This window comes from Eublepharis macularius, chromosome 16 (genome assembly GCF_028583425.1).
Source record: "Eublepharis macularius isolate TG4126 chromosome 16, MPM_Emac_v1.0, whole genome shotgun sequence".
NCBI lineage: Eukaryota > Metazoa > Chordata > Lepidosauria > Squamata > Eublepharidae > Eublepharis > Eublepharis macularius.
This window is the reverse complement of record NC_072805.1, coordinates 36,441,887-36,464,431: the sequence shown is the minus strand read 5'-3', so window position 1 is coordinate 36,464,431 and position 22,545 is coordinate 36,441,887. Positions and strand designations below refer to the sequence as shown.

The window sequence follows — 22,545 nt, the reverse complement described above, 5'->3', positions numbered from 1 at the left end:
AATAAAACAAATTAACAAGGTGCAGTGGTGGGGAGAACCTTCCCCACCCTAAAGGTGGGAGGCCGACATGGCACCGCCCCCTTCAATCACCAAATGCCTGGCGGAACAGCTCTGTCTTACAGGCCTGGCGGAACGATAATATGTCCCGCTGGGCCCGGGTTTCCATTGACAGAGTGTTCCACCAGGCTGGGGCCAGGACTGAAAAAGCCCTGGCCCTGGTTGAAGTGAGGCGGGCTTCCTTAGGGCCGGGGACCACAAGTAAATATTTATTCGCTGATCGAAGCGATCTCCGGGGAACGTACAGGGAGAGGCGGTCCCGAAGATATGCCAGTCCCAACCCACTCAGGGCTTTAAAGGTAAGAACCAACACTTTGAACGTGATTCGGAATTCAACCGGAAGCCAGTGCAGCTGGCGCAGGACAGGACAATTATGATTTTCTTAATTGGACTGTTATAGTTCGTGTCCTCCTAACAGGTTGCAGCATTTTTTGCTGCCTTGAGTCCAAGGAGATAATGTGGAATAGAAATATTTTAATAAAACGTGACTGCAAGAAAAATCTTGTGATGAATGTGTACACTGTGTGAAGATCATATGCGTGTCAGTCACACCTGAGGCATGTGAAAGTAGCATCTCAAAGCCAAGGAAGCCTCAGATTTATGCAATGCAGTTTTTTATTTATTTTATTATTTTACTTCATTTATATCCTACCTTTCTCCCAAATGAGGAACCAAAGCAGCTTACATCACGTCTCCTCCCGTTTTTTCTCTCACAACACCCCTGTGAGGTAGGTTAGGCTGAGTCTGTGTAATTATCTGGCAAGCTTCCATGGCAGAGTGGGGATTCGAACCTGGGCCTCCCAGACCCACTCTAGCCCACACAGGTTACTGCTGTTTAGCTGTCAGATTATTAGAGTCTGTGCAGGCTGCTTGTAGGTCTATGTGTAGGTATAGTGTAACAACAACGACATTTGATTTATATACTGTCCTTTAGGACAACTTCATGCCCACTCAGAGCAGTTTACAAAGTGTGTTATGATTATCCTCACGACAATCACCCTGTGAGGTGGGTGAGGCTGAGAGAGCTCTGAGAGAGCTGTGTCTGACCCAAGGTCACCCAGCTGGCTTCAAGCGGAGGAGTGGGGAATCAAACCTGGCTCTCCAGATTAGAGTTCTGCCGCTCTTAACCCCTCCCTAACTGGCTAGTAGTGTTTGACACTGTGCTGTGCCATTTCCAGTTCTTAAGGCTGTCGGCAAAAGGAAATGTGTGGTCGTCTCTCAGTATTCAGCCCACACAGGCAAAAAAGTTGGGGATTGGGACAAATATTGGCCTTTGGCCTCGGAATGCCTCTGGAAAAAATATTCCAGAGATTCTTTGCTTAGTCAAGAAGGAACAGGGGTTTGGTCTGCAGAACAGACGCTTCCCACTTGGAACAAACAATCACAAGTGGCTGATAATAAAGTGGAAGGAAGGCAGAGTTCCTTTTCCAATTATGGAGCAGGTCAGGAGGTTCATAGATAAATCTTTGGAGGGAAGGTCTGTCATGGCTGTTGGTCACAGTGGCTAATTAAAAATCGCCGTCTGGACTGCTTTTAGACCTGGCAGGGAAAAAGACAGGCAACTGAGCCTGCCTGTCTTTTTTCAACTACTTGGACTTAGATGATCTGGGAAATGGTGGAAGGGGAGAATTAGCCTACCTCTTTCCCAGTTCTTCAGCCCCTGATCATATACCCCCTCCCCAAGCTACGTTGTAGGTTCTAATTGCTGGAATTCCAGTTACAAAAGTCTAGTATCGTATATAGTCACACTAGTTTCTACAGAGCGAACCAATCTTAGCAGTGCATTTTCCCAGTGGCAGTGTGAGTTTATTTTTTGAACAGCTATAATTTAGCCTTTGGAAAGACAAGACATATTTTCCATTTGGACAATGCAGCCTCTGTCACGTCATTTGAAGATGGCCAGTTCAGGTTGTTGTTGTTCTTTTTAGAAAAAAAGGTGTTGAAGAGTTTTTGAACATGATGTCTGGCTGGTTGAACTGAGTATGCCAAAGAACAAAACTCACCACCTGCATCTTGAAAAAAAATGAACCACTGCAGATTTTTTTTAAAAAATCAGTGGAAGCAACTGTGAAGATTTCTCTGCCTTAAGGTGCTTAAATTCTGATAATAGGTTTCAGCAGAGAGACTGGAAGGAGAGAGAGAGCGAAAGAGAGAGATTCAGGTGGAACAGAATTAATCTGAATGGTACTTCGGATCAGGACTTCTTAGGGTTGCCAGCTCCAAGCTGAAATTCCTGGAGATTTGGGGGTGAAGGCTGGAGAAGGCCCCTGCCTTGGAGAGGGAAAAAATCTCAGCATGGTATAATTCCATACAGCCCACCTTCCAAAGCAGCCATTTCTCCAGGTGAACTGATCTCTGTGGCCTGGAGGTCAGTTGTAATTCCAGGAGATCTCCAGCCACCACCTGGAGACTGGCAACCCTACGACTTCTGTTGCTTTTTAAACCATTTTTGTGAGGTGGGTGGAAGCTCATATCCTTCTAATGAAAACAAATCATTTGAAATGTTTTTTTAAATTAAAAAAACAGATTTCATTCATTTTTCAAACGTTTCTTTTTTAAAATTACGTTGGTTTTATTGTTTACTTTATTACACGAGTGCTTTTCTGTATTGCCTTTCAGCCTACACTTTGAAGGTGGTTTTTAGTTTAAAATATTAAAAAAAAACCAAATTGCACATGCACACAGATAAAGATGAAGTTGTCCAGTGCTCTGCAGAAAGGTGGAGGCTCGATTTCCTGGGGGGGGGGTGAGTTTCCTGGCCTTCCCCTCAGGCGGATGGATATACAGGGAGAAGGCCCCCCTTCAAATAGATCCCGTTCTATTTGTATACATGGTTGTGATCCTAGACGCTGTCAGCTAGGGCTGAGCTGTTCTGTTAGGAGAAAAAAAGTGTTGTGCATTTCTGACTGCAGGGATCTTTGTCTATGGGGAAAAAACCATCTGCCCTGATGTAAATTAAAGAGTGTTACAATTAATTGGGTCTATTGGTTTTAGTTAAATCCTAACTGAAACCAATAGAAGCAATTAATTGTAATGCTTCAATTTCTCTCTCTCTGGGCCAAGCTACACATGACGAATGACACTTGAACAGCAAGTGTATTTCTCCCTGTTCACTTGCCCTCCACTCAATCCACTTGCCGTTCAAGTGTCATTCGTCATGTGTAGCTTGGCCCTGACTCTTTTTAAATGGATTGGTTGGTCCGTCAGTGTTTCTTGGGAAATTTTCTTTCAGTGTTGAAGCACACCTCACATCTGTCCTGATGTATGCTGCCGAAAATGTCCCCTCACAACTTATTTCCCTCGTTCTGTAATGTTTGGATGTAGCTGTGTGCCAGTTTAGAAATGTGGAAAATTCCCAATATGCATGCAGTCCATGTGCTGAGTAACACAAAATGTGTCGAGTCGGCTAGGTGACTGGTTGCTATGAGGGAGCCATTTATGGTGGGAATCCTTGTGGCAAAAAAATAAAAAAAGTGCGTGTCTTTCATGAGATCCTCTGTGAGGGGAAAAAGAGAGATGTCCTCCTTTGTTTTGTATGTGGTACAGAAGTTGTGTCCTTCTGAATAATCTCCACAGGAGTACTGAACACGTGTTGCCTTTGTTTATGTGAACACATGCTCGATTCCTCCACCCCACTGAGGTGTCCTAGCAAAATATCGTTAGCACTGATGCCCTTCAGAAAGAACTACTAGGAAAACCCAATTGTCTGAACAGCAAATCCTTTTTCTGAAGAGGGCGGGATTAATTATTTCGCTGTTAATTGTGGAAACAATTTTGATATGTCATCTTGCGGATTTTTAAAAACAATGGGGAGCTCTCTTGGCACCGATGAAGGAATTTAGTTTGAGTTGTTTCAGTTGACAAAGGCATGCTGGTACTAGATATGTACTTCGTATCGCTGTCATTATATTCTATTTTTAAATCCCAACTGCCAGCCAACCTGAAGCACAGCAGGCGTGTGTGTGTGTTTGCCATTGTTTATGTGTGTGACACCACCTATTTCCTTTCAGGCATCCCTACATTATACCTAACCCAATTTTTATATGTTCGTCTAGTGACAGAAAATGCATTTTATGTGGTGATCATTTTCATTGCCAGTCATTCTCTCTGAGTAGAAAACCTGATCAAAATTCTAACTTCTCTTCAGCCTTCACCAATTCTTAAGATGCTTGGTTTTCATCAGCCTCTTAAGAAAAGAATTTTAAATGGTTCTGTGACGTCAAGGAGGACGGAGGGGAGAGGGGTGGAAAAAAACCCTGTTCAAACCCACTGCCAAGTTACCATCACCATTATAAGCACACTGTAAGAAAACAAGATAATACAAAACCCCAAACACACACACACATTCCACATAGGAACCAATCAACAACAACCTCCCAGAATATTCTAGAACTTCCTTTCATTCCAAAGTGACTAAGGGAGATGGACCTTTTAGAGAGCTACCCTCTCACGTAACTGAGACATAACATAATCTTCATAGCTCAAGATGGGTAGCCGTATCTGAAGAAGTGAGCTGTGATTCATGAAAGCTCATACCCTACCACAAGTTTTGTTAATCTTATAGGTGCTACTGGACTCTTTCTCTTTTCTAGTTCTTAGCTCAGAATGTCTGAAGGTGATCTAGTGTCCGAAAAAGTTTTTGTAGTTAGGCCTCAGATTGCCGGAGGAAACAGTATAGGCACCATGGACAAAAAACTCAACCTGCTCAATGAAAAAGTCGACAAATTGTTATATATACAAGAAGACGTGACGGGAAAACTGCAGAAGGTCGATCGAGGGATTGACGACTTGGGAAAAGGCCTTCATAAGCTCACTGCGTCAGGGACACCTGCCGATCAGATAGGTGGTGCAAAACGGGGTCTGAAATTTGAGGATGGCGCTCATTCGATGGACCCCCAAAACATGTACTCCGAGGTTCTAAACCTTATGAAAGTGGTGCATCAAGATGACACAAAGTACCGCGAGAGGCTGGAAAAGATGGAGAGAATGGTTGACTCGGTGGACAAAGTTGTGAAATTCTTGGCAGAAATGTTAAAAAATTCTAGGGTGATAGATTTCATTCTGAAGGGTGGTGTGCCTTGGAAGAAAGGAAGCTTGGTTGAAATCCTAGAGGAGGTTAGTCGATCTTGTTCTTTGTTCTCTGTTTTTAATTCTGCCTCACTAGGAATGTCTTTATAGCCAATTACTTTAGCCGGTTCTTGCTTGGGTTATCTCTTAGACCTTTTAGCATCTGTGTTGCTCTTCTGTCAGTCCACCCCTTCCTGAATGGTGCACCCAGAACAGGCAGAATCAATGTAAATTATTTATTGCAAATTGTTCCAATCAGATTGAGAATAAAAGGGGGTGAATTCGACTTTAAACTTGCCCTCCCCATGAAGACTGCAGGATGGCGCATGCAATCTATTCCTAATTGCCACAACAACCTTGTGTGGTAGGTTCCTCCATGGCAACTTCACGCACCTGAACAGGGTCTCCTGCAGGTGCCGGCCTGCACATAGGCGAAATCAACAGCAACCCGTACATGGGCTTTTTCTGTGGTGGCCCCTACTCCGTGGAACAGCCTGCTTGAGGAAGTCAGGAGAGCCCCCACTCTCCTAGCTTTCCACAAATGATGCAAAACTGAATTATTCAAATAGGCTTTTGTATTTTAGGGAGGGATCTCAGATGCTCCGCTAATGAGTTAGGGAGGGACCATTGACTTCACCCATAGACTTCACCACTATGTTGCTTTACATGCTACCTGTTGCTTTAATTGTATGTTCCTATCTCAGCCCTAGAATTATGTTCCGTTTTAGCATTTCTTCAACTCTGCATTGGATTCTTACTAGTGTGATGTCTTTGTGACCTTGCATTTATTTACCCTACGGCATTGTTTATGAAATTGTCCTTGATACTGACTGTACTGGTCTCACACTGTGTAATCCACCTTGAGTCTCAGTGAGAAAGGCAGACCTTAAACAACATAAATGACATAAAACAAACAAATGAGTTTTGCACAGAATGTGTGTGTGAGGAGGAAGGAATGCCATTGGAGTAGCAAACTCCACTCCTGATGTGTGTTCACTCGGTGGCGTGTCACTCTCTCCCCAGGATTGGGAACCCTACTTTTTTAGGGATCTTGAATGCACGCAGGAACTTTTATGTGTGCGCACATGTATATGGTATGTGGGGAGTGTTAAATATCTTCACATGACAGAGATGGTGCTGGCCAGGTTTTTTTTTTTCTGGGAAAAGAGGTGGTGGAACTCTCAAGAGGGAAATGAAGAAGAAACACATGGGATTCTTTGAAATATTATTTTCACGCACTGTTGTCGAGTATTTTCAAGAGGTGCCGGAACTCCGTCCCACTGCGTTCCTGCTGAAAAAAAGCCCTGGCTTTTTTCTAGTTCCATGGAACGTTGTGTGAAAGGGCTGCCTGAGGCAAGATCACATCCAGTGAGCTTCATGAGAGACTTGAGATTTGAACGCAGGTCTCGCCAGTCCTAGCTCGACATTCTAAGCACTTCACCAGACTGGTTTATTCGCTGGAATATGAAGCAATTGTATGTGAATAAGAAACGTGTTTTTAAAAATTTATATGTGATACTTCAAAGTAGTTTCTAGTGATGGAAGACTCCTGTTGAAAGAAGGAAACCACACCCCCTTCCTCTCTACTATTGCATTGCTTATTAGATATATTATACTGGAATTTTATTGCATTTTAATTATTGCCGAGTGGTATAATTCAGATCCATTGCATTCTTGTATGTATTATACTGATCCTTATTGCATTATTTTTGTAATTTATTAACGCTCTCAAGGTTTCAGTGAGAAAGGCGAATGATAAATTAAGTCAATACATAAACCAACCATTACCAGTTTTATGTTTTTGGGAAAGGTAGTGCTCAGAACAGGTACAATCATTACCTATCTGCTTTAAAGGAAATAAACAGGACATTTTGACTAACAAAACTGAACTTTTTTTCTTTTGGTTCTATTTCTTAGACGAAAGATAAACCCGAAGAGAAAGCTCCGAAAGGAAAACATGTTCTCATCAAGAAAGGAATCCAAGCCGAAGGCAAGAATTCCTTGGAAGGTGCAGTGTATTCGTCCAATGTTTAGGGCACATTGGTAGGATAGCCATAGCTTGACTGAGGCTGAGCTTTAGTTCTCATCAGGGGTTCTGTTTACGGAGGAGGTGGGAGCCTCTTTCACCTTTGAGCCAGATAGCAGCCGCAAAGAAAAAGAACCTCATTAAGTATTTCCTTCTTCCTGTACAGGAATAGAACTGCAGCAAAGACACCAGAGAGAAAAGATACTAATACTATAATTTTGCAGAATACAGGGATGAAAGGTGGACTGTGATATTATGTCCTGCTGAAGTCTTTCTCCCTGATCCACCCCCAAAGCTCCAGGAATTTTCCAACCTGGAGCTAGCAAACCCACCTGTGAATCTTAGCCCATCTCAGTTGGTATTGTGATGCCTAACCAGTAGTGTTGCCACCTCCAGGTTGGGAAATTCTTGAAAGTTTGGGGGGGGGTGGAGTCTGGAAAGGGTGGAGTTTGGGGAAGGGAGGGACCTCAGCAGCGCATAATGCCATAGAGCCCATCCTCCAAAGCAGCCATTTTCTCCAGGGGAACTGATCTCTGTAGCCTGGACACCAGTTGTAAATCTGGGAGAGCTCCAGTGACTACCTGGAGGCTGGCAACCCTACTTAATCAGTAGAAGTGGAACCCTGACCTGGATAGCTCAGGTGAGCCTGATCTTGTCAGATCTCAGAAGCTAAGCAGGGTCAGCCTTGGTTATTAACTGGATGGGAGACCTCCAACAAAGACCAAGGTTGCAGAGCCAGGCAATGGCAAACCACCTTTGTCTGTGGGGTTGCCATAAGTCAACTCTGACTTGAGGGCCAGATTTCATTTTGAACTTCTGTTGGTACAAAATGCAGTAGTAAATTTTCTGATGGGCTCTGATTAGGAATACACCTTTCTAGTCTTAAAAGGACCATACTGGATGCCTATTTGATTCCAGGCACAACTCAAGGTGCTGGTTATGATCATCTCTAGAGCCCTAAATAGTCTGGGCTCCTCCTTAAGAGTGGCCACTAGAGACAAGGCCTTCTCTGTACCTGCACCCTCCGCATGCTTATTTCCCTGGTTCCTAATGTTTGGAGCTCTCAGTGCCACGTAAAAGCATTCTAGTTCATCCTGACTCTGGGTTGGTTTTTAATTTATGTACCCACCCTTCATGTAGCTGGTTACTTTCTGGTGTGGTGTTTATTATGCTATACATTTTTCATTGCCAATTTTATCAGTATTTGGGTGGATTTGGGGCAGGGGGGTTGGATTTTAGTTTTTCAAACTGATCGATCAATGGAATTGGAAGTAACGTAAGAACAATAGAAGAGCCCTGCTGGATCCGCCTGGCAGTCCATTTAGTTTAGCATCCCGTTTCCTATGGTGGTGAATTTAGATGCTCAGGAAAGGCTGCTATGTCAGGGAGGACCAAGCTTTCCCCGCTGCGTTGCCTGCTCAGCAACTGGTATTCAGAGGTAGACTACCCCTGAACATGGAGGTTCCATTTAGCCATCATGTTTAACAACCATTGATTGGATGAGTCAGGTTTTAAAGTCCCCTTGGCTAGGGGTCTTTAACACCACACCATGTGGCATTCCACAAGTTTAATTAAGCATTGGTTTAAATGCATCTCTGGCCCCTGAAAATGGGAAGGACGGTGTCTAACAATGCCAGATTTCTTTGCAATTTGTGCATCACCCTTTACTGGCCTGCCGTGCTAATGTTCTTCCTGTTGGTAATATAATTCTCGCCTTAGAACACAAAAGGGAGAAAAAGTTGGATGAACCTGATGGAGTGTGTGAAAAGGTGAACTTGGCTGGTATGGACCATTCCAAAACTGACTCTGGTCCACATGGGAAAGAAAGGACGGCCCAGTTGGAAAGGACAGAAACTTTAGAGCAGGCAAATAACTCCAAGGATTGCCAACAGCAAAAAGATGCCAGTATCAGGGGCCTGGACCAGCACGATGATCTTTCCTGCATCGCTGGAGGCGATCCAGCAGGACCTGAGAATACGGACAAAGACCCAGGCTTGGAAGAGCCTCCAACAAAGACTGGCAATCCAAAATCCAAGGAAAGCGAAAAGGAGATTTCTCGACTCGTTTCTCCGGCTCGGGAAGCCGTGCCATCCACCTCTAAGTCTGGTGGTGAAATTATACGGACGAGGTAATGGCATGTCTTTTAGACTTTCCAAGGGAAGAAGTCTTTCAGGATGGGGTGGAGGAAGCAAGCTGTCATTTGGCAGGGCTTTGGAACGGTTGGAAAGCAGAACTAACAAACTTCACATTTGGACGCTGAACTGGAGAAAATGGTTTTAAGTACCAAATGACCGGACTAGGTTTGATTTTGCTTATGGCCAGCAGAGGGAGCAATAGCCCATAGGAATGAGGGCCACTGAAAGGGTGATTTTTGGGGAGGCCTTCGGTGAGACATGGGGAATTTTTTTTGATCCAGACTGTACAGCTGATTGATTCTAGAGGCGTGTGATGGGGCCATTGCCCTCATAATCCTAAGTCTGTAGTTTGCAGACTTGTGCTGTGAAAAATAAGTTGAATTACAGATTCCTGTGAGTCCAATGGACCCACACTTCCAGAGGAGGTTGTCTGTTGCCCCCCTGCATGGCTGCTACATTTCACAGAGAAAAATAAGGACAAGATTATATAAACACAGTTCTCACATCAAGGATTACAGCCTTTGAATCTTTCTTGTAGGCACCGTGTTAGGCTGCATTTCGTTTCCTGCACTTTGTGTGACTTTACTTTGTAATATCTAAATGAAACCTCTAAAGAATGGAAACTCTCACATTAATGCAATTTTAGCAAGACATCCCAACCCACTAGAACAGAGACAATGTCTTACTTCTATATTGCCTGTTTCTAAGAGTGTTCCCAAAGTGTCCCACAGCAGCCACATAATATAATCATAAACAATAGTAATACAATTCGAAAATATAAAATGATTAAAGCCAACATTTAAAACCAGGATAAACGGCTAGTTAAAAGAGCTCTCAAAGTCTAAAAAGGCAGTGTGTGTAGTGGCTACAGTGTAGGATTAGGAATTAAGGAGAGAGCCAAGTTTATTCAACCATGAGTGGTCTTGGGCCAATTGCATGCACCCTCTCATTTTCTCAACCTAGTGGGATAAAATGAGAAAGATGTCCTGCGTAAGATGTCCCAAGTTGTTTGGAGGAAGGGTGGGATAAAAACGTGGTAGATAAATATCCTTGAGAATTGTTATTGCAAGGTCTGTACTGACAGGGCAAGCGTAAGACCTGGGGGAGGGAATCGTGTGGTCTAGAATCAGCGGCCAAGATGGTCTTCGCATGAATCCTCCTCAAAAGTACCTGTTGCAACTCTGCATGAGTAAATGTCCTGGGCTTGCTTCCTGCTACTCAGAATGCTTGGCCAGACAGTGACAGAGACAAAAGAGTGTGCTCTTCCGAAGACAGAGTATTCTTCGTACTACTCACTGTAAAAGGGTAAATCTTTCAAGGTGTCCGAACAACGTGTGGCTAAAGTTGTGGGGGGAAATGCCTTAGCTACCAGAAATTTTCAGGAAACTTCAGGGTGTAAATGTTTTAACAATTGTGGCTTGTCTCGTGTAAATACGTCTGATGGTGCTTGCATGCTTGTTGCTAATTCTCCCAGTACCCGGTCCTTTAATTCAAGACTGCTGCTTTTGTGACAAGCCATAAATTGGTCATAATATTGAAACAGCTTACTGTGAGGTTGGATCCTGAGAGCAGGTGGTTATAGCATTAAAGTAGGATCTAGGAAACCCCGGTTCGAATCCCCACTCTGCCACAGAAGCTTTCTGGATGTCCTTGGGCCCTCAGTCTAACCCACTCCACAGGATTGTTGTGAGAGTGAAATGGAAGAGAAGAGACTGATGTAAGCTGCTTTGGGGACAAAGGTGGGATGCAAATGAATTAAATAATAAGATCCTACAGGTTTTCCTTCAATGGAAGGAACCTCTGCAAGCAGAATGGATCCATGGGATCTAAATCAATAGTTGGCTTGCTTCCCACTGTTAAACCAAGGCCATTTCCACACGTCCTTATAGAGACAACCCACTCATGGTACGCTGGCGACGTCTCTGTTTGCAAAATGGTTGCGGGCTGTTTAGCTTCTGGTTTTTTGGAGTCTTTTCGGGACCGTGGAAAGTGCATTCCCAGAAAAGGTGCCGAAAAAACAGAAGCCAAACATCCTGCAACCATTTTGAAAATGGAGACGCCTGGAGTCAAGGGGTAAAGCCGCCAGCTTTTGGTGCATGAGCTGTGCCTTTAAGGATGTGTGGAAACGACCCAAAACATGATTACTCATTGGAAATAGCATTTTGCTGTGCAGAGTTGCCTGTTCGCAACCCAGAGAGTCTCACGGACACTTTAAATCTGGGGCTGAATTGAAAGACGAGGCAGCCGTAGCTGCTTCTGCATTCCACCCCCGCCTGCTGTAGTTCAGGGTTGTCCTGCACAACTGGGAGAAGAAAGGGTACGCAGCAAGGTGTGTGTGGGGGAACACCTGGATGCTTTCAAGGTTATCAGGGCATGTCTGGGTTCCAGCCTGGCTACCTGGAGCTGAGACCTCTTTGCTTTGCAGGATTGCCATCAACATGCACATGAGCGATGCTCAGGAGAAGCCTTCGAAGAGCCAGGAAGGAAACGCAGGAGGAGGCCACGCTGGTAAATGCGCCAGAGTTTCTGCTCCACCTCTGGCAGGTGAAGGAGCGACACGTTGCCCCGACTCTTGGAAAGGTAAGCAGGCCTCTAAGAGCAGCAGGACTGATCCCCCGCAAGGTGGAAAAGGGGCGAGGCTTTTGGATAAGCAAGGAGAGCGGGCGCCTAAGCCGACGGATCCAAAGCCGCTCACAAAGGCTGATGAGAAAGGGGAGCTGAAAGGCAAGTTGGCGAGTTCTGTTGCAAAGGATTCTGGGAAGGATCCAGGGCCTGCAAGGAAAAGCCCCAAGGAAGTGGCATTGATGAGGAACGACTCTTTAAAAGTTGGCAAATTGGAGGCTGTGGAATCTGGCAGCGTGCCTCCAGTGGAGCCGGAGAGCGGATCAAGCCTGTGTGCAGGGAAGCCACCAGAAAATGCTGCTTCAGTAGGAGCTGGCAAAACGGAAGAACAGGTCATTGGTAAGTAATAGGCAAGGGCACCTACTCACACAATCGCTGCATATCTGAAACTGGTTTCAGTGGCATTGATTTCTTCCAACCCCCCCCCTGCCCCCGATTAGTTACGAGGGGATAAAACTGTTTTTGGATTATACCACTTCAAGCTGCACATGACTGAGCATTCCTCTATAAAAAGAAAATATCTCTTGCAGTTAGAAAGCTAGTATGTCAGGGAAAAAAAACTCGACTCACACTTTGCGCTAGCTTTCTACAGGCAAAGATATAATTTTTTTGTACAGGAAGCAAATCCCTCCCTCCCAGCTTAGCCAGTGGCAGACAATTTGCTGGCTAGCAATGAGATTAACTTCAGTCAAGCAAGATTCACCTTTACCCTGGATCTAAAATCCTTTTAAGGCCATGGCCAATTTAAGAAGAGTGTGTTTGTCTCTCTCTTATATAGTTCTTTGGAGAGGGGCTGTGGCTCAGTAGTAGAACATCTGCTTGGCATGCAGAAGGTGCCAAGTTCAATTCCCAGCACCTCCAGGTAAAAGGATCAGGTAGCAGCAGCAGGTGATATGAAAGACTCTGGAGGGCCACTGCTAGTCTGAATAGACAAGAGTGACTTTGATGGGCCTAGAGCCTGATACAATACAAGACAGTTTCATGGGTGGTCAAGAGGAACCTGGGTGAACGTAACCATGGTTAATACAACAGCGCTGACCAACTGCATACCTGTCATTAAGGTACGCAAGGTGGAATTTACTAGTGGTAGAGAAGACAGTGCACAGTCCTGCCTGTAGAGGATGCTTAACAAGGAGATGGCATTGTATGTGACCCCTGGAGGTAAAGGTAAAGGTAGTTCCCTGTGCAAGCACCGAGTCATTACTGACCCATGGGGGGACATCGCATCACGACGTTCTCACCCCTGGAGACCTTCGTCCAAATCCTACAGCCACAAAGTCTTAGGAACCTATCAGTCACTACACGTTACTTCTTTTACGAGTTCTGCATGGAGACAACTCGTACTCTGCACAGACACGCATCACTGTAGGGGTTGGCTTCTATTAAAAAAAACAGCATGCAAACAGACTCAGAAAGCTGCCATTGGAGGAGGGAATGCGCCTGCCTTTCTTCCAAGCTTCTCCCCCCCCCCCCAAAAAAAAGTGCAGGGAAGAAAAGTTTTCCTCTTTCTGCTGTTGCACATGCACACAATACCTCCATGTGAAGCAGCAGAAATGGGGAAATGTCTCCCCTCCGCACTATTTTTGCATGGGGAAAGTACTCCAAAGTGCGTTTTAAATGCTAAGTATTATTATTATTATATTTGCATGCATTTGCAGAGAGGCAGGCTTCTCTGGACTTGCTTTTCTGTTCTTGGATACATGGATTTTGGAATATTTTTAAGCGGTTGGAAAAGCCGCATCTTTTGTGTATGTGTTTAGTTAATGCAATTGGCTGTGTTTTGATGCGTCCCCTGTTTCGTGCAGGTGGAAGAAATCAAACCACAGGAGCAGACTCTTTGTTGCTAAACCAAATGAATGAAATGGCTGTTTCTTCTTCAGATGACAGCCCTCCGCCCCCTGCCCCATTCGAGCATCGCATAGTTAGTATCAAGCAAACGGAGGTATCTGCGGGCTATCTGGTTTGCCATCACGAAGTCTTGGGAGGGTAAGTCTGGCTGTGATGTGTCCTTAATAAAATCGCTTCTGCCCTAGTCTTTCCAGAGATGAGAATATCTTAAATTTACCAGTATGGTCCCTTGTGCAACTTGGAGAAGATGGGAAGTATCACTTTGTCCATTTTCTTACCTGTACACTTTACTGGCTTACTTTTGTCTCCGAGTCTTTCTCAGTATCTGCTACCCAAAAGGTTTAACTCCACGGTTCTTAAACTTTTTAAAACAGGATCCATTTCTAAAACTACTGTACTTTATAGGACCCTTTTGCAAAGTAACTCCACGTTTCTTTCCCCCTCCCCAGCGCAGGTCACTTAACACTGAACACGCTTCGATATTGTTTTTCATCTGTAGTATTTCTCAGTTCCTAGCATGACGGAGCAACAGGATGTATTTCATAGCCATTTCACGCACTATGCAGAGCCTAAGCCAAATTTGCTAGGGAGCATCGAAAATCTTCCTCTCTCAGCTCCTTGTTCCATCCTCATCCCTTCTGACCTTGCAACTCGGGTTGCCAACTCTGGGCTTTGGTCCTCACAGGACTTCTTGAAGTGGCTGCATATTCACTGTGGCACTATCCAAATCTCACTGCGGTAGGAGAGAACACAGGAAACAGTTTTTGCTTCCTTCTAACAATAGTTCTCTGTGTTTGGTTTTAAGGTGGGGAAGGCCGGAAATTTCCTGTAGTTCTCTTGTTCTAATTCCCTGTGTTTGATTAGTCTTAGGGCCAAGCTACAAGTGACGAATGACACTTGAACGGCAAGTGGATTGAGTGGAGGGCAAGTGAACAAGGAGAAATACACTTGCCGTTCAAGTGTCATTTGTCACTTGTAGCTTGGCCCTCAGTATCTACAAATATTTGCATGACTGTACTTGGAGATTTCAGCAGCCTCACCTGTAAAAGAGACAATTGATATGAGGACGGCATTAAAAGGGTCAGTTCAGAAAGGCAGGGTGAATTCCTAAGTTTGAGAAATGCTGATTTTAAAAACCCTAGTCAGCAACTTGTTTGTCCTGAAGACAACTTCTGCAAAGGAATCATAGGGTAGTGAGCAAAGACTTCACCCCCAAAGCACTCTACAGGAGAAGTATCTTTCCTGAAGCTGTCAATCCTGTAAGAGCTAAACTACACGAGATGCCTGACACGTGTCAGGTTCCCGCAAGTTTACCTGGGAAGTGTAGTTGGGCCCACAGCAGCAGCAGCAGCAGAGCCAGAAGGACGGGAGGGAAAGAGTCAGCGAAGGGAACCTGAAGCTGACAAGCGGCTAGCAGCGGCAAAAGGATCTGCTGAGGCTACAGCCGCCGCTGCAGCAGCTAGACTCAACCATCCCTTCTCACAGAGAGGGGAAGGAGACTCGTGTGGTTTAGCGGTCACTTTTTTGCCTCCATATTTGGTCAGGAGGTAAAGATCACACCTGAAGGGCCTGGATTTTGCCCAAGGGTTTCTAATTGCTGACCGCTATTTTAAAAAACCATGCATAAATGTTCAGCTGGATCTCAAGTAGTTTGTGCTTATGTGATGCTTTGGATTTAAGGGAATTTGCTCCCATATTTTGAAATTAGTCCAACTTGTTGAAAATAGTATGATGATTTTGTCCCTTTGTGGAGAATCGGTGGTGGTGAGTGCCCTCAAGTCAGAGTTGACTTATGGAGACCCGGGTGGGGTTTTCATGGCAAGGGACTAACAGAGGTGGTTTGCCATTGGCTGCCTCTGCAACCCTGGTCTTCATTGGAGGTCTCCCATCCAATTACTAACCAAAGCCGACCCTGCTTAGCTTCTGAGATCTGATAAGATCAGGCTCACCTGGGCTTGTGGAGAATTACTTTTGGAAAAAATTTACATTAAAGATCCACGTGTCTTCTGCGTGCAAGATTCATGGAGATACGCAGGCAGGAATATAATCTACTTTTAACGTATTAATTAATTTTATGTAAAATTTTTATATTCTACATTCCCAACCATAAGTTTCTGATGCCAAAACAAGGATTCTGTCTTTAAAAGCCACAAAGATTTTTGTGTTACCTTTAGAGCTCTGCCCTGCATGCATATGTTCTTATTCACTCACAGATAACTTCCACAAATTCATTCAGCTTCCCCCCACAATTTTAAACAACAAAAATCACAATTCTCTTCTAAAAAGTTCAGATTTAGATTCAGGAAAATCCTGTACAAACTCTGTAATTTGGCTGGAGTGTAGAAGCAAAATTATCCAGAATATGAAACTTCTAATGTAATTACCCTGGGCCTTCTTATAAACCAATCATCACTTTGGGGTCAGGAAGCAATTTTCTCCAGGCCAGTTTGGCTAGGGACCCTGGAGGTGTTTTGCCATCTTCTGGGCATGGAGCATGTGCCACTGGGAGTGGGGGAGGGGAGGTAGTTGTGAATTTCCTGCATTGTGCAGGGGGTGGGACTAGATGAGCTTGGAGGTCCCTTCCAACTCTATGATTCTATGGAAAACGGAGTAAACCTGAAGTTGGTTCCCAATTCCTCAGTCTGGGAACCTGGAATCAATTTCAGCCTTGTAGAAATGGCTTCTACTTGTTGGCTTTCATGTCATTTAGAAAATGACAAGTTCATCCCTCTAAATATCTGCACAGATATAACTTTGGTTAATGCATCTCCGAAGGACGCTAAACGAGAAGTGTACAGTTACTGTCTCGAAGGGGACCGAGCTTCAGGTTGTCATTCCACTGTGAAATGGAGGGGAAAACAAATGAGAGGTAATATTTTAACGAATTAACTGAACAACTGGCTGGAAAGATCAGGCTTAATCCCCCCTAAGCTGGGAGAAAGAGGAGCTCCCGTGCTGCTGACCTCCCGATTCCATTCGCTTTGTACCAGGTTATTTTTAATTGATGATAAGAATAGTCACTCTCTAGAGGCGTCTGCATATTGTTGGCCTTCTAAGCCATTTTCCCTTTGGGCTTCGTTATGTGTGTTCTCCATCCATCAACAGGGGGCGTTTCGGTCAAGTTCACAAATGCACCGAAAAGTCAACCGGACTCTGTCTTGCCGCCAAGATCATCAAAGTGAAAGCAGCGAAAGAACGGGTAAGGACCTCTCCTCCAACGAATGAAGGGGGATGTGGATTGTTTTAAGGGCATGGTGAAAACAGCACAACAGATGCTTCTGCATGTGACTATACAGTGGTTTGACTCCAGATTAAACTGGTAATTTTTGCATATTTGCCGTTCCTGATGCAGACCTGGACCATTTCCACACACATTGAATAATGCACTTTCAATGCACTTTTGCAATCCTTTAGAAATGGATTTTTTGTTCCACACATGGAAAATCAATTTCAAATGTTCACTAAAGAGTAATGAAAGTGGATTGTCCAACATGTGTGGAAGCAGCCCCCCTGTGGGATATACCTAAGGTCTCCTGTCCCCCAGGAACAACATTTGGGGGAGATCAATGGGATGCAGAGCATGTGGAAAGAAACAGGGAGATAACGTCCCAACCTCGGAAAATGTATTAAAGCTTGCCTATCATTGCCAAGCCTAATAATATTCTTGATTTCTAACATTTCAGGAAGAAGTGAAAAACGAAATAAACATCATGAATCAGCTCAATCACGTAAACTTGATTCAGCTTTATGATGCTTTTGAGTGCAAGAACAACCTTACCTTAATCATGGAATAGTGAGTCCTTAATCCTCTTAAGATGCTCTAACCACTATACAGTATTTTACTACACTTATTTTCCCTTACGTATTCTTTGGATACCTTTCCAAGAAATTCAAAAAGCGGGAAGTGGGGGGGAAAGAAGAAATCCGCTAAGCTAATGTGAAAGTATCCTTTTACTCTGCCTGCTTTCCATCTCTGTGTTAGTGTTGATGGCGGTGAACTCTTTGACCGGATCACAGACGAAAACTACCATTTAACCGAACTGGATGCTATCTTGTTTACCAAACAAATATGTGAAGGAATCCACTACCTCCATCAACAGTACATTCTTCATCTTGACCTCAAGGTGAAAGATGTTTCAACCTATTGCTTAGATATTGAAACTGTCATGTTTAAACTCACCCCCAATTCTGGGCCCCATCTTTTGGGAGAGTGTTGGATTGGGCAGGAGAGTCAGCTCTTAATCTGACCTTTTAAAAAAACACATCACCGCCCCTTCAAATGAAGTTGCAGATAACCAGGAGTGAAAGTGATTTATGTTTCTTACTGGTCCTAACCTATGGGTTCAAGAACACTGGAATTTTAGAAGGTGCTTTCCACATCTCTGATTCTATGAATCACTTATTTAATTCTCATTTTGTCCTCTACTAATTCATTGGTCCATAGTTGGGGGCTTGAGCCCCATCTCTTGTCGTGGACAACTTCCTTCCCCTGCTTTTGGCTTTATTCCAAATCTGTGCTATGCTTTGGCTGATATTAGTTTAGGCTTCTGTTTGGTGGGAATGTGCACCTCCGCTACTGCTGTTCTGGTTTGGCTTCACTTATCAGCCAGTCTGGGCATCCGATGGGGAGCAAGGTTGGCCATATGAGAGCCAGCGAGGTGTAGTGGTTAGAGTTGCTGGTAAAGGACAGGGTAGGCAACCCCTGCCATATGTGCTGGCTATGGAACACCAGGTCCTTTTGCTTGGCACTCTGTCTAAGCAACTGAGGGCCAAGCTACACACGACAAAAGACACTTGCCTGGCAAGTGGATTGAGTGGAGGGCAAGTGAACAGGGAGAAATACACTTGCCATTCAAGTGTCATTTGTCACTTGTAGCTTGGCCCCAAGACACTGGCTGCACTGCTGGGCCCAGTAGTCTGGCAGAAGGCAACAAGCACGGCTTGTGCTTGTCGTTGCTTCCCAGACATTCACAAGGTGAATCCCTGAGATGCTGTCAGTGCTGCTGGGGTTTGGTTTGCCCAGGTGTGACTGGCTAAGTGCAGCCCATCACCCGTCCCTGGTTTTTCTTTTAAAGAAAGAGAAGGGCAACAGGGAGGAGAGGAAGAGAAGGAGAAAAACAGGCTGAACAAAGGCCACGTGTTGCGGGCCAGGGATTGAAGCAGGTAGTTTCCAGGTCTGGAAAGGCATTCCGTCATTTCAACAAGCTCTTTATCTTTGCAGCCTGAAAATATCCTCTGTGTGAATCACGCTGGAAACCAGATTAAAATAATTGATTTTGGACTAGCAAGGAGGTAAAACGCTATGGCTATTGTTCTCTTCCCTGTTTTTCCCTCTCTAGTTTTGCATATCTGTGTGGAAATGGGCTTAAATCCAATGCTAGTAACAAGACAAATCATACAGGTGTGCTATGGGGCTGGCATGTGCGTCCAGGCAGTCTGGGTCTGGTAGTTACAGTAAGGGTTGGATCCCTTGCGAGTGGAAGATGTTGGGAAAGGTGAGCTCAAAAGTTGAGCTGGTGATTGTGGGATAAAATCCATGCGAGGTTGGGGCTGCAATGGGGGTGGGCAGGAAGGGAGAGATTGAACAGGAAAGTTTGTAGGACTTTCCCCTACGTTTGTATTCCAGTCGCATGTTCTTCTTACGAAATGTCTCTTGGGCTGCTGCTCATTCTGCAGTCACAGAAACTTGTGCTGTGAAATCCAGGATGTTCAGAGAGCTAGTATGGTATAGTGCTTTGAGTCTTGGACTAGAAAGGCCTGAGTTCAGATCTCAACAAAGACCATGAAGCTCTCTGGATGGTCACTCTTTTCCAGCCTAGGCTACATTGTAGGGTTGTTGCGAAGGGGACTACTGAATAAACCCTCCCTCCTGCATACAGCTTCCTGAATTCCTTGGGGGAAGGTTGCGAAAGGAATGAATCAGAGGAGTTAGCCGTGTTAGTCTGTAGTAGCAAAATCAAGTCCAGTAGCACCTTTAAGACTAACCAACTTTATTGTAGCATAAGCTTTCGAGAATCACAGTTCTCAATTCATTTTGTGAGAATCATAGTTTTTAGGGTTTTTAAAAAAAAAAATTAAAGAGCAAATTGCTGGTCCTTACAGTTACAAAGACAGATAAGAAAATCGTGCGGACAATTCCTGATGAAATCTTAGAAGCCAGCCTGCGTATATGTAGGACGAGAGGAAAAGAGGCCGGGCAGATTTTCCTGCCATCTGAGGGCACCGGTTGAATACCATGCAGACCACTTTTGCCTCTCCCACAACAAAGATCAAAAGTGGACCAATTTGTACAAAAATGCTCACATTGCATCATCTGCAAGGGTTCAGCTTTTTTTGTGGTGTAGCATTCTGGGGATTTTTTAAAAAGCGACTTCTCAGCCTCAGGGATAGTCAGCGTGCCCTTTGGGAGGCATATTCTGCAGACGTCGCCCTTTCTTCATTTCTGTTCAAGGTACAAGCCCCGCGAGAAGCTGAAAGTTAATTTTGGCACGCCGGAATTCTTGGCTCCCGAGGTGGTGAACTATGACTTTGTGTCGTTCCCGACGGACATGTGGAGCGTGGGCGTCATAGCATACATGCTGTAAGTAAACCCTTCCAGAGAGCAGGTTGCAGTCAGGACAGCACAAGCACTGGAATAGTCAAAATGTGGAAAAGTGCTGAAGGACCTCCGGAGAGCTGATCCTGGTGAACTCCAGAACAGGGGAGGGAGACATGACTCGTTTACGTGCTTGAACAGCAATAGCGAAGCTACATTCACCAGCATGTTCTGTTTTTCATGCTGGCAGCCCCCTGCATAAAGAAAGGAAGCTTTTCAGGGCAAAACACCTTTTTCTCTGCCGTTTCTATGTACAGGGACATTTGGGGTTCCTGCCCACTATGGGAAGCGTATTTCTGCTGTTTTTTTATTAAAGATTTTTTAACTTATAGTTTAATAGGATAGGATCTTTTAATGCTGCCATATTATATCGGGAGGGGCCATGGCTCAACTGAAGAGACTCTGCTTTGCACTTCAGTCTCCAGCATTTCCAGTTAAAAGGACCAGGCAGCAGATGATGTGAAAGACCTCTGCCTGAGAGTCTCTGTACACGAGACATCTGACACATGAAGAACACGTGCAATATTAGCCAGGAAGGGTAGTTTAAAAAGACAGAGCCGGCGGCAGGGCAAAGGCTTTGCTATACACTGGAGCTGTGTGAAGGGGCTGTAAATGCCAGAAGGGAAACTTCAGCCCATTATAACCTCTCCAGGTCCAAGCCCAGCTCTAGGAGGCAGCTCCAGCCCATTTCCATTCCTCGCTGCCCTCCGGTTGTGATCCCACACAGTTTTAGACTGGAGAGGTGGAATTGACAGAATCTTTGAGGAGGTGAAGATGAAATTAACAAACCCTCTGAGGAGCGATCTATGCCAGCTCTGTCTTTTTAAACTACGCTTCCTGGCTAACCTTGCATCTCCCTACATTTGACCAACACGTATCGAGGAGTCTCATGTAGAGAGACTCTGAGAGCTGCTGCCAGTCTGAGTAGACAAGACTGACCTTGATAGAACATAGCCTGACTCAGCAGAAGAAAACATGTTCAAAAAGGGTGGGGCACACGGTGCTGCAGGCAGGTTGCTTCATTTCGTGGTCCCACCCTGCCTGTGATTCCTTTGGAAACCCTCTGACTTTCTGCCCAACCAATGGCGCTCTGACAAAATGTAGCCTGGCAGAGCTGTAGTACATTCACGGGGCACAAGCATCTCCCTCCAGGGTCTTCTTTTTTCTTTCTTAGGCTCAGCGGCTTATCGCCTTTCCTTGGAGAGACGGACACGGAGACGATGAATTACATTGTGAACTGCAGTTGGGATTTCGATGCAGAAGCGTTCGAACAAGTGTCAGAAGAAGCAAAAGACTTTGTTTCCAGACTCCTGGTAAAAGAAAAGAGGTACAGAGTGTCTTCTTCAAAGTTGTTTTCAGCACAGGTTTTCATACCACCCCCTTCCCCAAATGAGATACTTCCAGTAAGCCCTTTCCAAAGTCCTGGTTGAACTATTGAAACACTGTGCTAGGTTTTTCTAACAACATTTTGGGCTGTTGTGCCTTACTGTTTTTTTCTCCACAATGTGCTTTGTGGCAGCTTTGCAGCAGTTGTGCAGCAGCTGTAGAGCTAGGTGCTGCTTTTCAATCTTGTCCTCAAAGGAGAACCTTGGTCCGAAAGACGAGGTGTAATAAGATTAGTATTTTGTTGTTTGCCCCACTCTATGTCTATCTGGTCCTTCCAGATAGGTGTTTTTTTTTTCTTCTCCTCCAATTTTATTGTTCTTATGACACAACGGACGTCCGGGTACACCACATGAAAACGGAGTGCGTTTCCTAGGGGCAAAGGAGATAATAGTCCCTTCGTTCCTCAAGAAGACTTGACTTCATTTGTCAATACGTCCTAGGTTCCATCTGACTTATAGCTTGTGTACACCCTGCATTTCTGCCCGTGGAATCCTGGCCTTGTGATATTTTCCCCTTGCAACTTGTTCACACACACACACACACACCCCGTGTGATTTCTCTGTGTATGCTGCAAGACTGGCACCTGAATCTGCAAATGGACTCAGTTGGAAAACTGTGTTCGAAGTGATATGAAAAGCGATGTGGGAATTCCCTGGTCTTACAGCTGTGGCTGCCCATTTGCATACATGAGGCATCAATTGTTGCATGTGTGAATCAGCCCATGGTATTGGACAGTTGGCAGGCAAATCCCAGTTCCTTAAGCTGGTGTAACCACTGTGAGATAATTGTTTTAGCCCAGTAGGGCTGAG

At 44.8% G+C, this 22,545-nt stretch overlaps 1 protein-coding gene across 6 annotated transcripts in view; it reads left to right on the top strand.

Moving 5' to 3' along the window:
- Nucleotides 1–22,545, top strand: part of MYLK3 (myosin light chain kinase 3) — a 36,920-nt gene that overhangs the window by 8,169 nt on the left and 6,206 nt on the right. For 2 of the 6 annotated variants that reach the window (XM_055000745.1, XM_055000743.1), the window contains exons 2-11: nt 7,042–7,132; nt 8,870–9,278; nt 11,711–12,246; nt 13,713–13,893; nt 16,861–16,954; nt 17,439–17,548; nt 17,738–17,879; nt 18,977–19,047; nt 20,207–20,335; nt 21,525–21,677. In XM_055000745.1, coding sequence (XP_054856720.1) covers nt 7,042–7,132; nt 8,870–9,278; nt 11,711–12,246; nt 13,713–13,893; nt 16,861–16,954; nt 17,439–17,548; nt 17,738–17,879; nt 18,977–19,047; nt 20,207–20,335; nt 21,525–21,677 — 1,916 coding nt within the window. Of the gene's footprint in view, nt 1–4,680; nt 5,173–7,041; nt 7,133–8,869; nt 9,279–11,710; nt 12,247–13,712; nt 13,894–16,860; nt 16,955–17,438; nt 17,549–17,737; nt 17,880–18,976; nt 19,048–20,206; nt 20,336–21,524; nt 21,678–22,545 lie in introns of those variants that run through there. The other 4 variants (XM_055000741.1, XM_055000742.1, XM_055000740.1 and 1 more) reach the window with 4 other exon arrangements.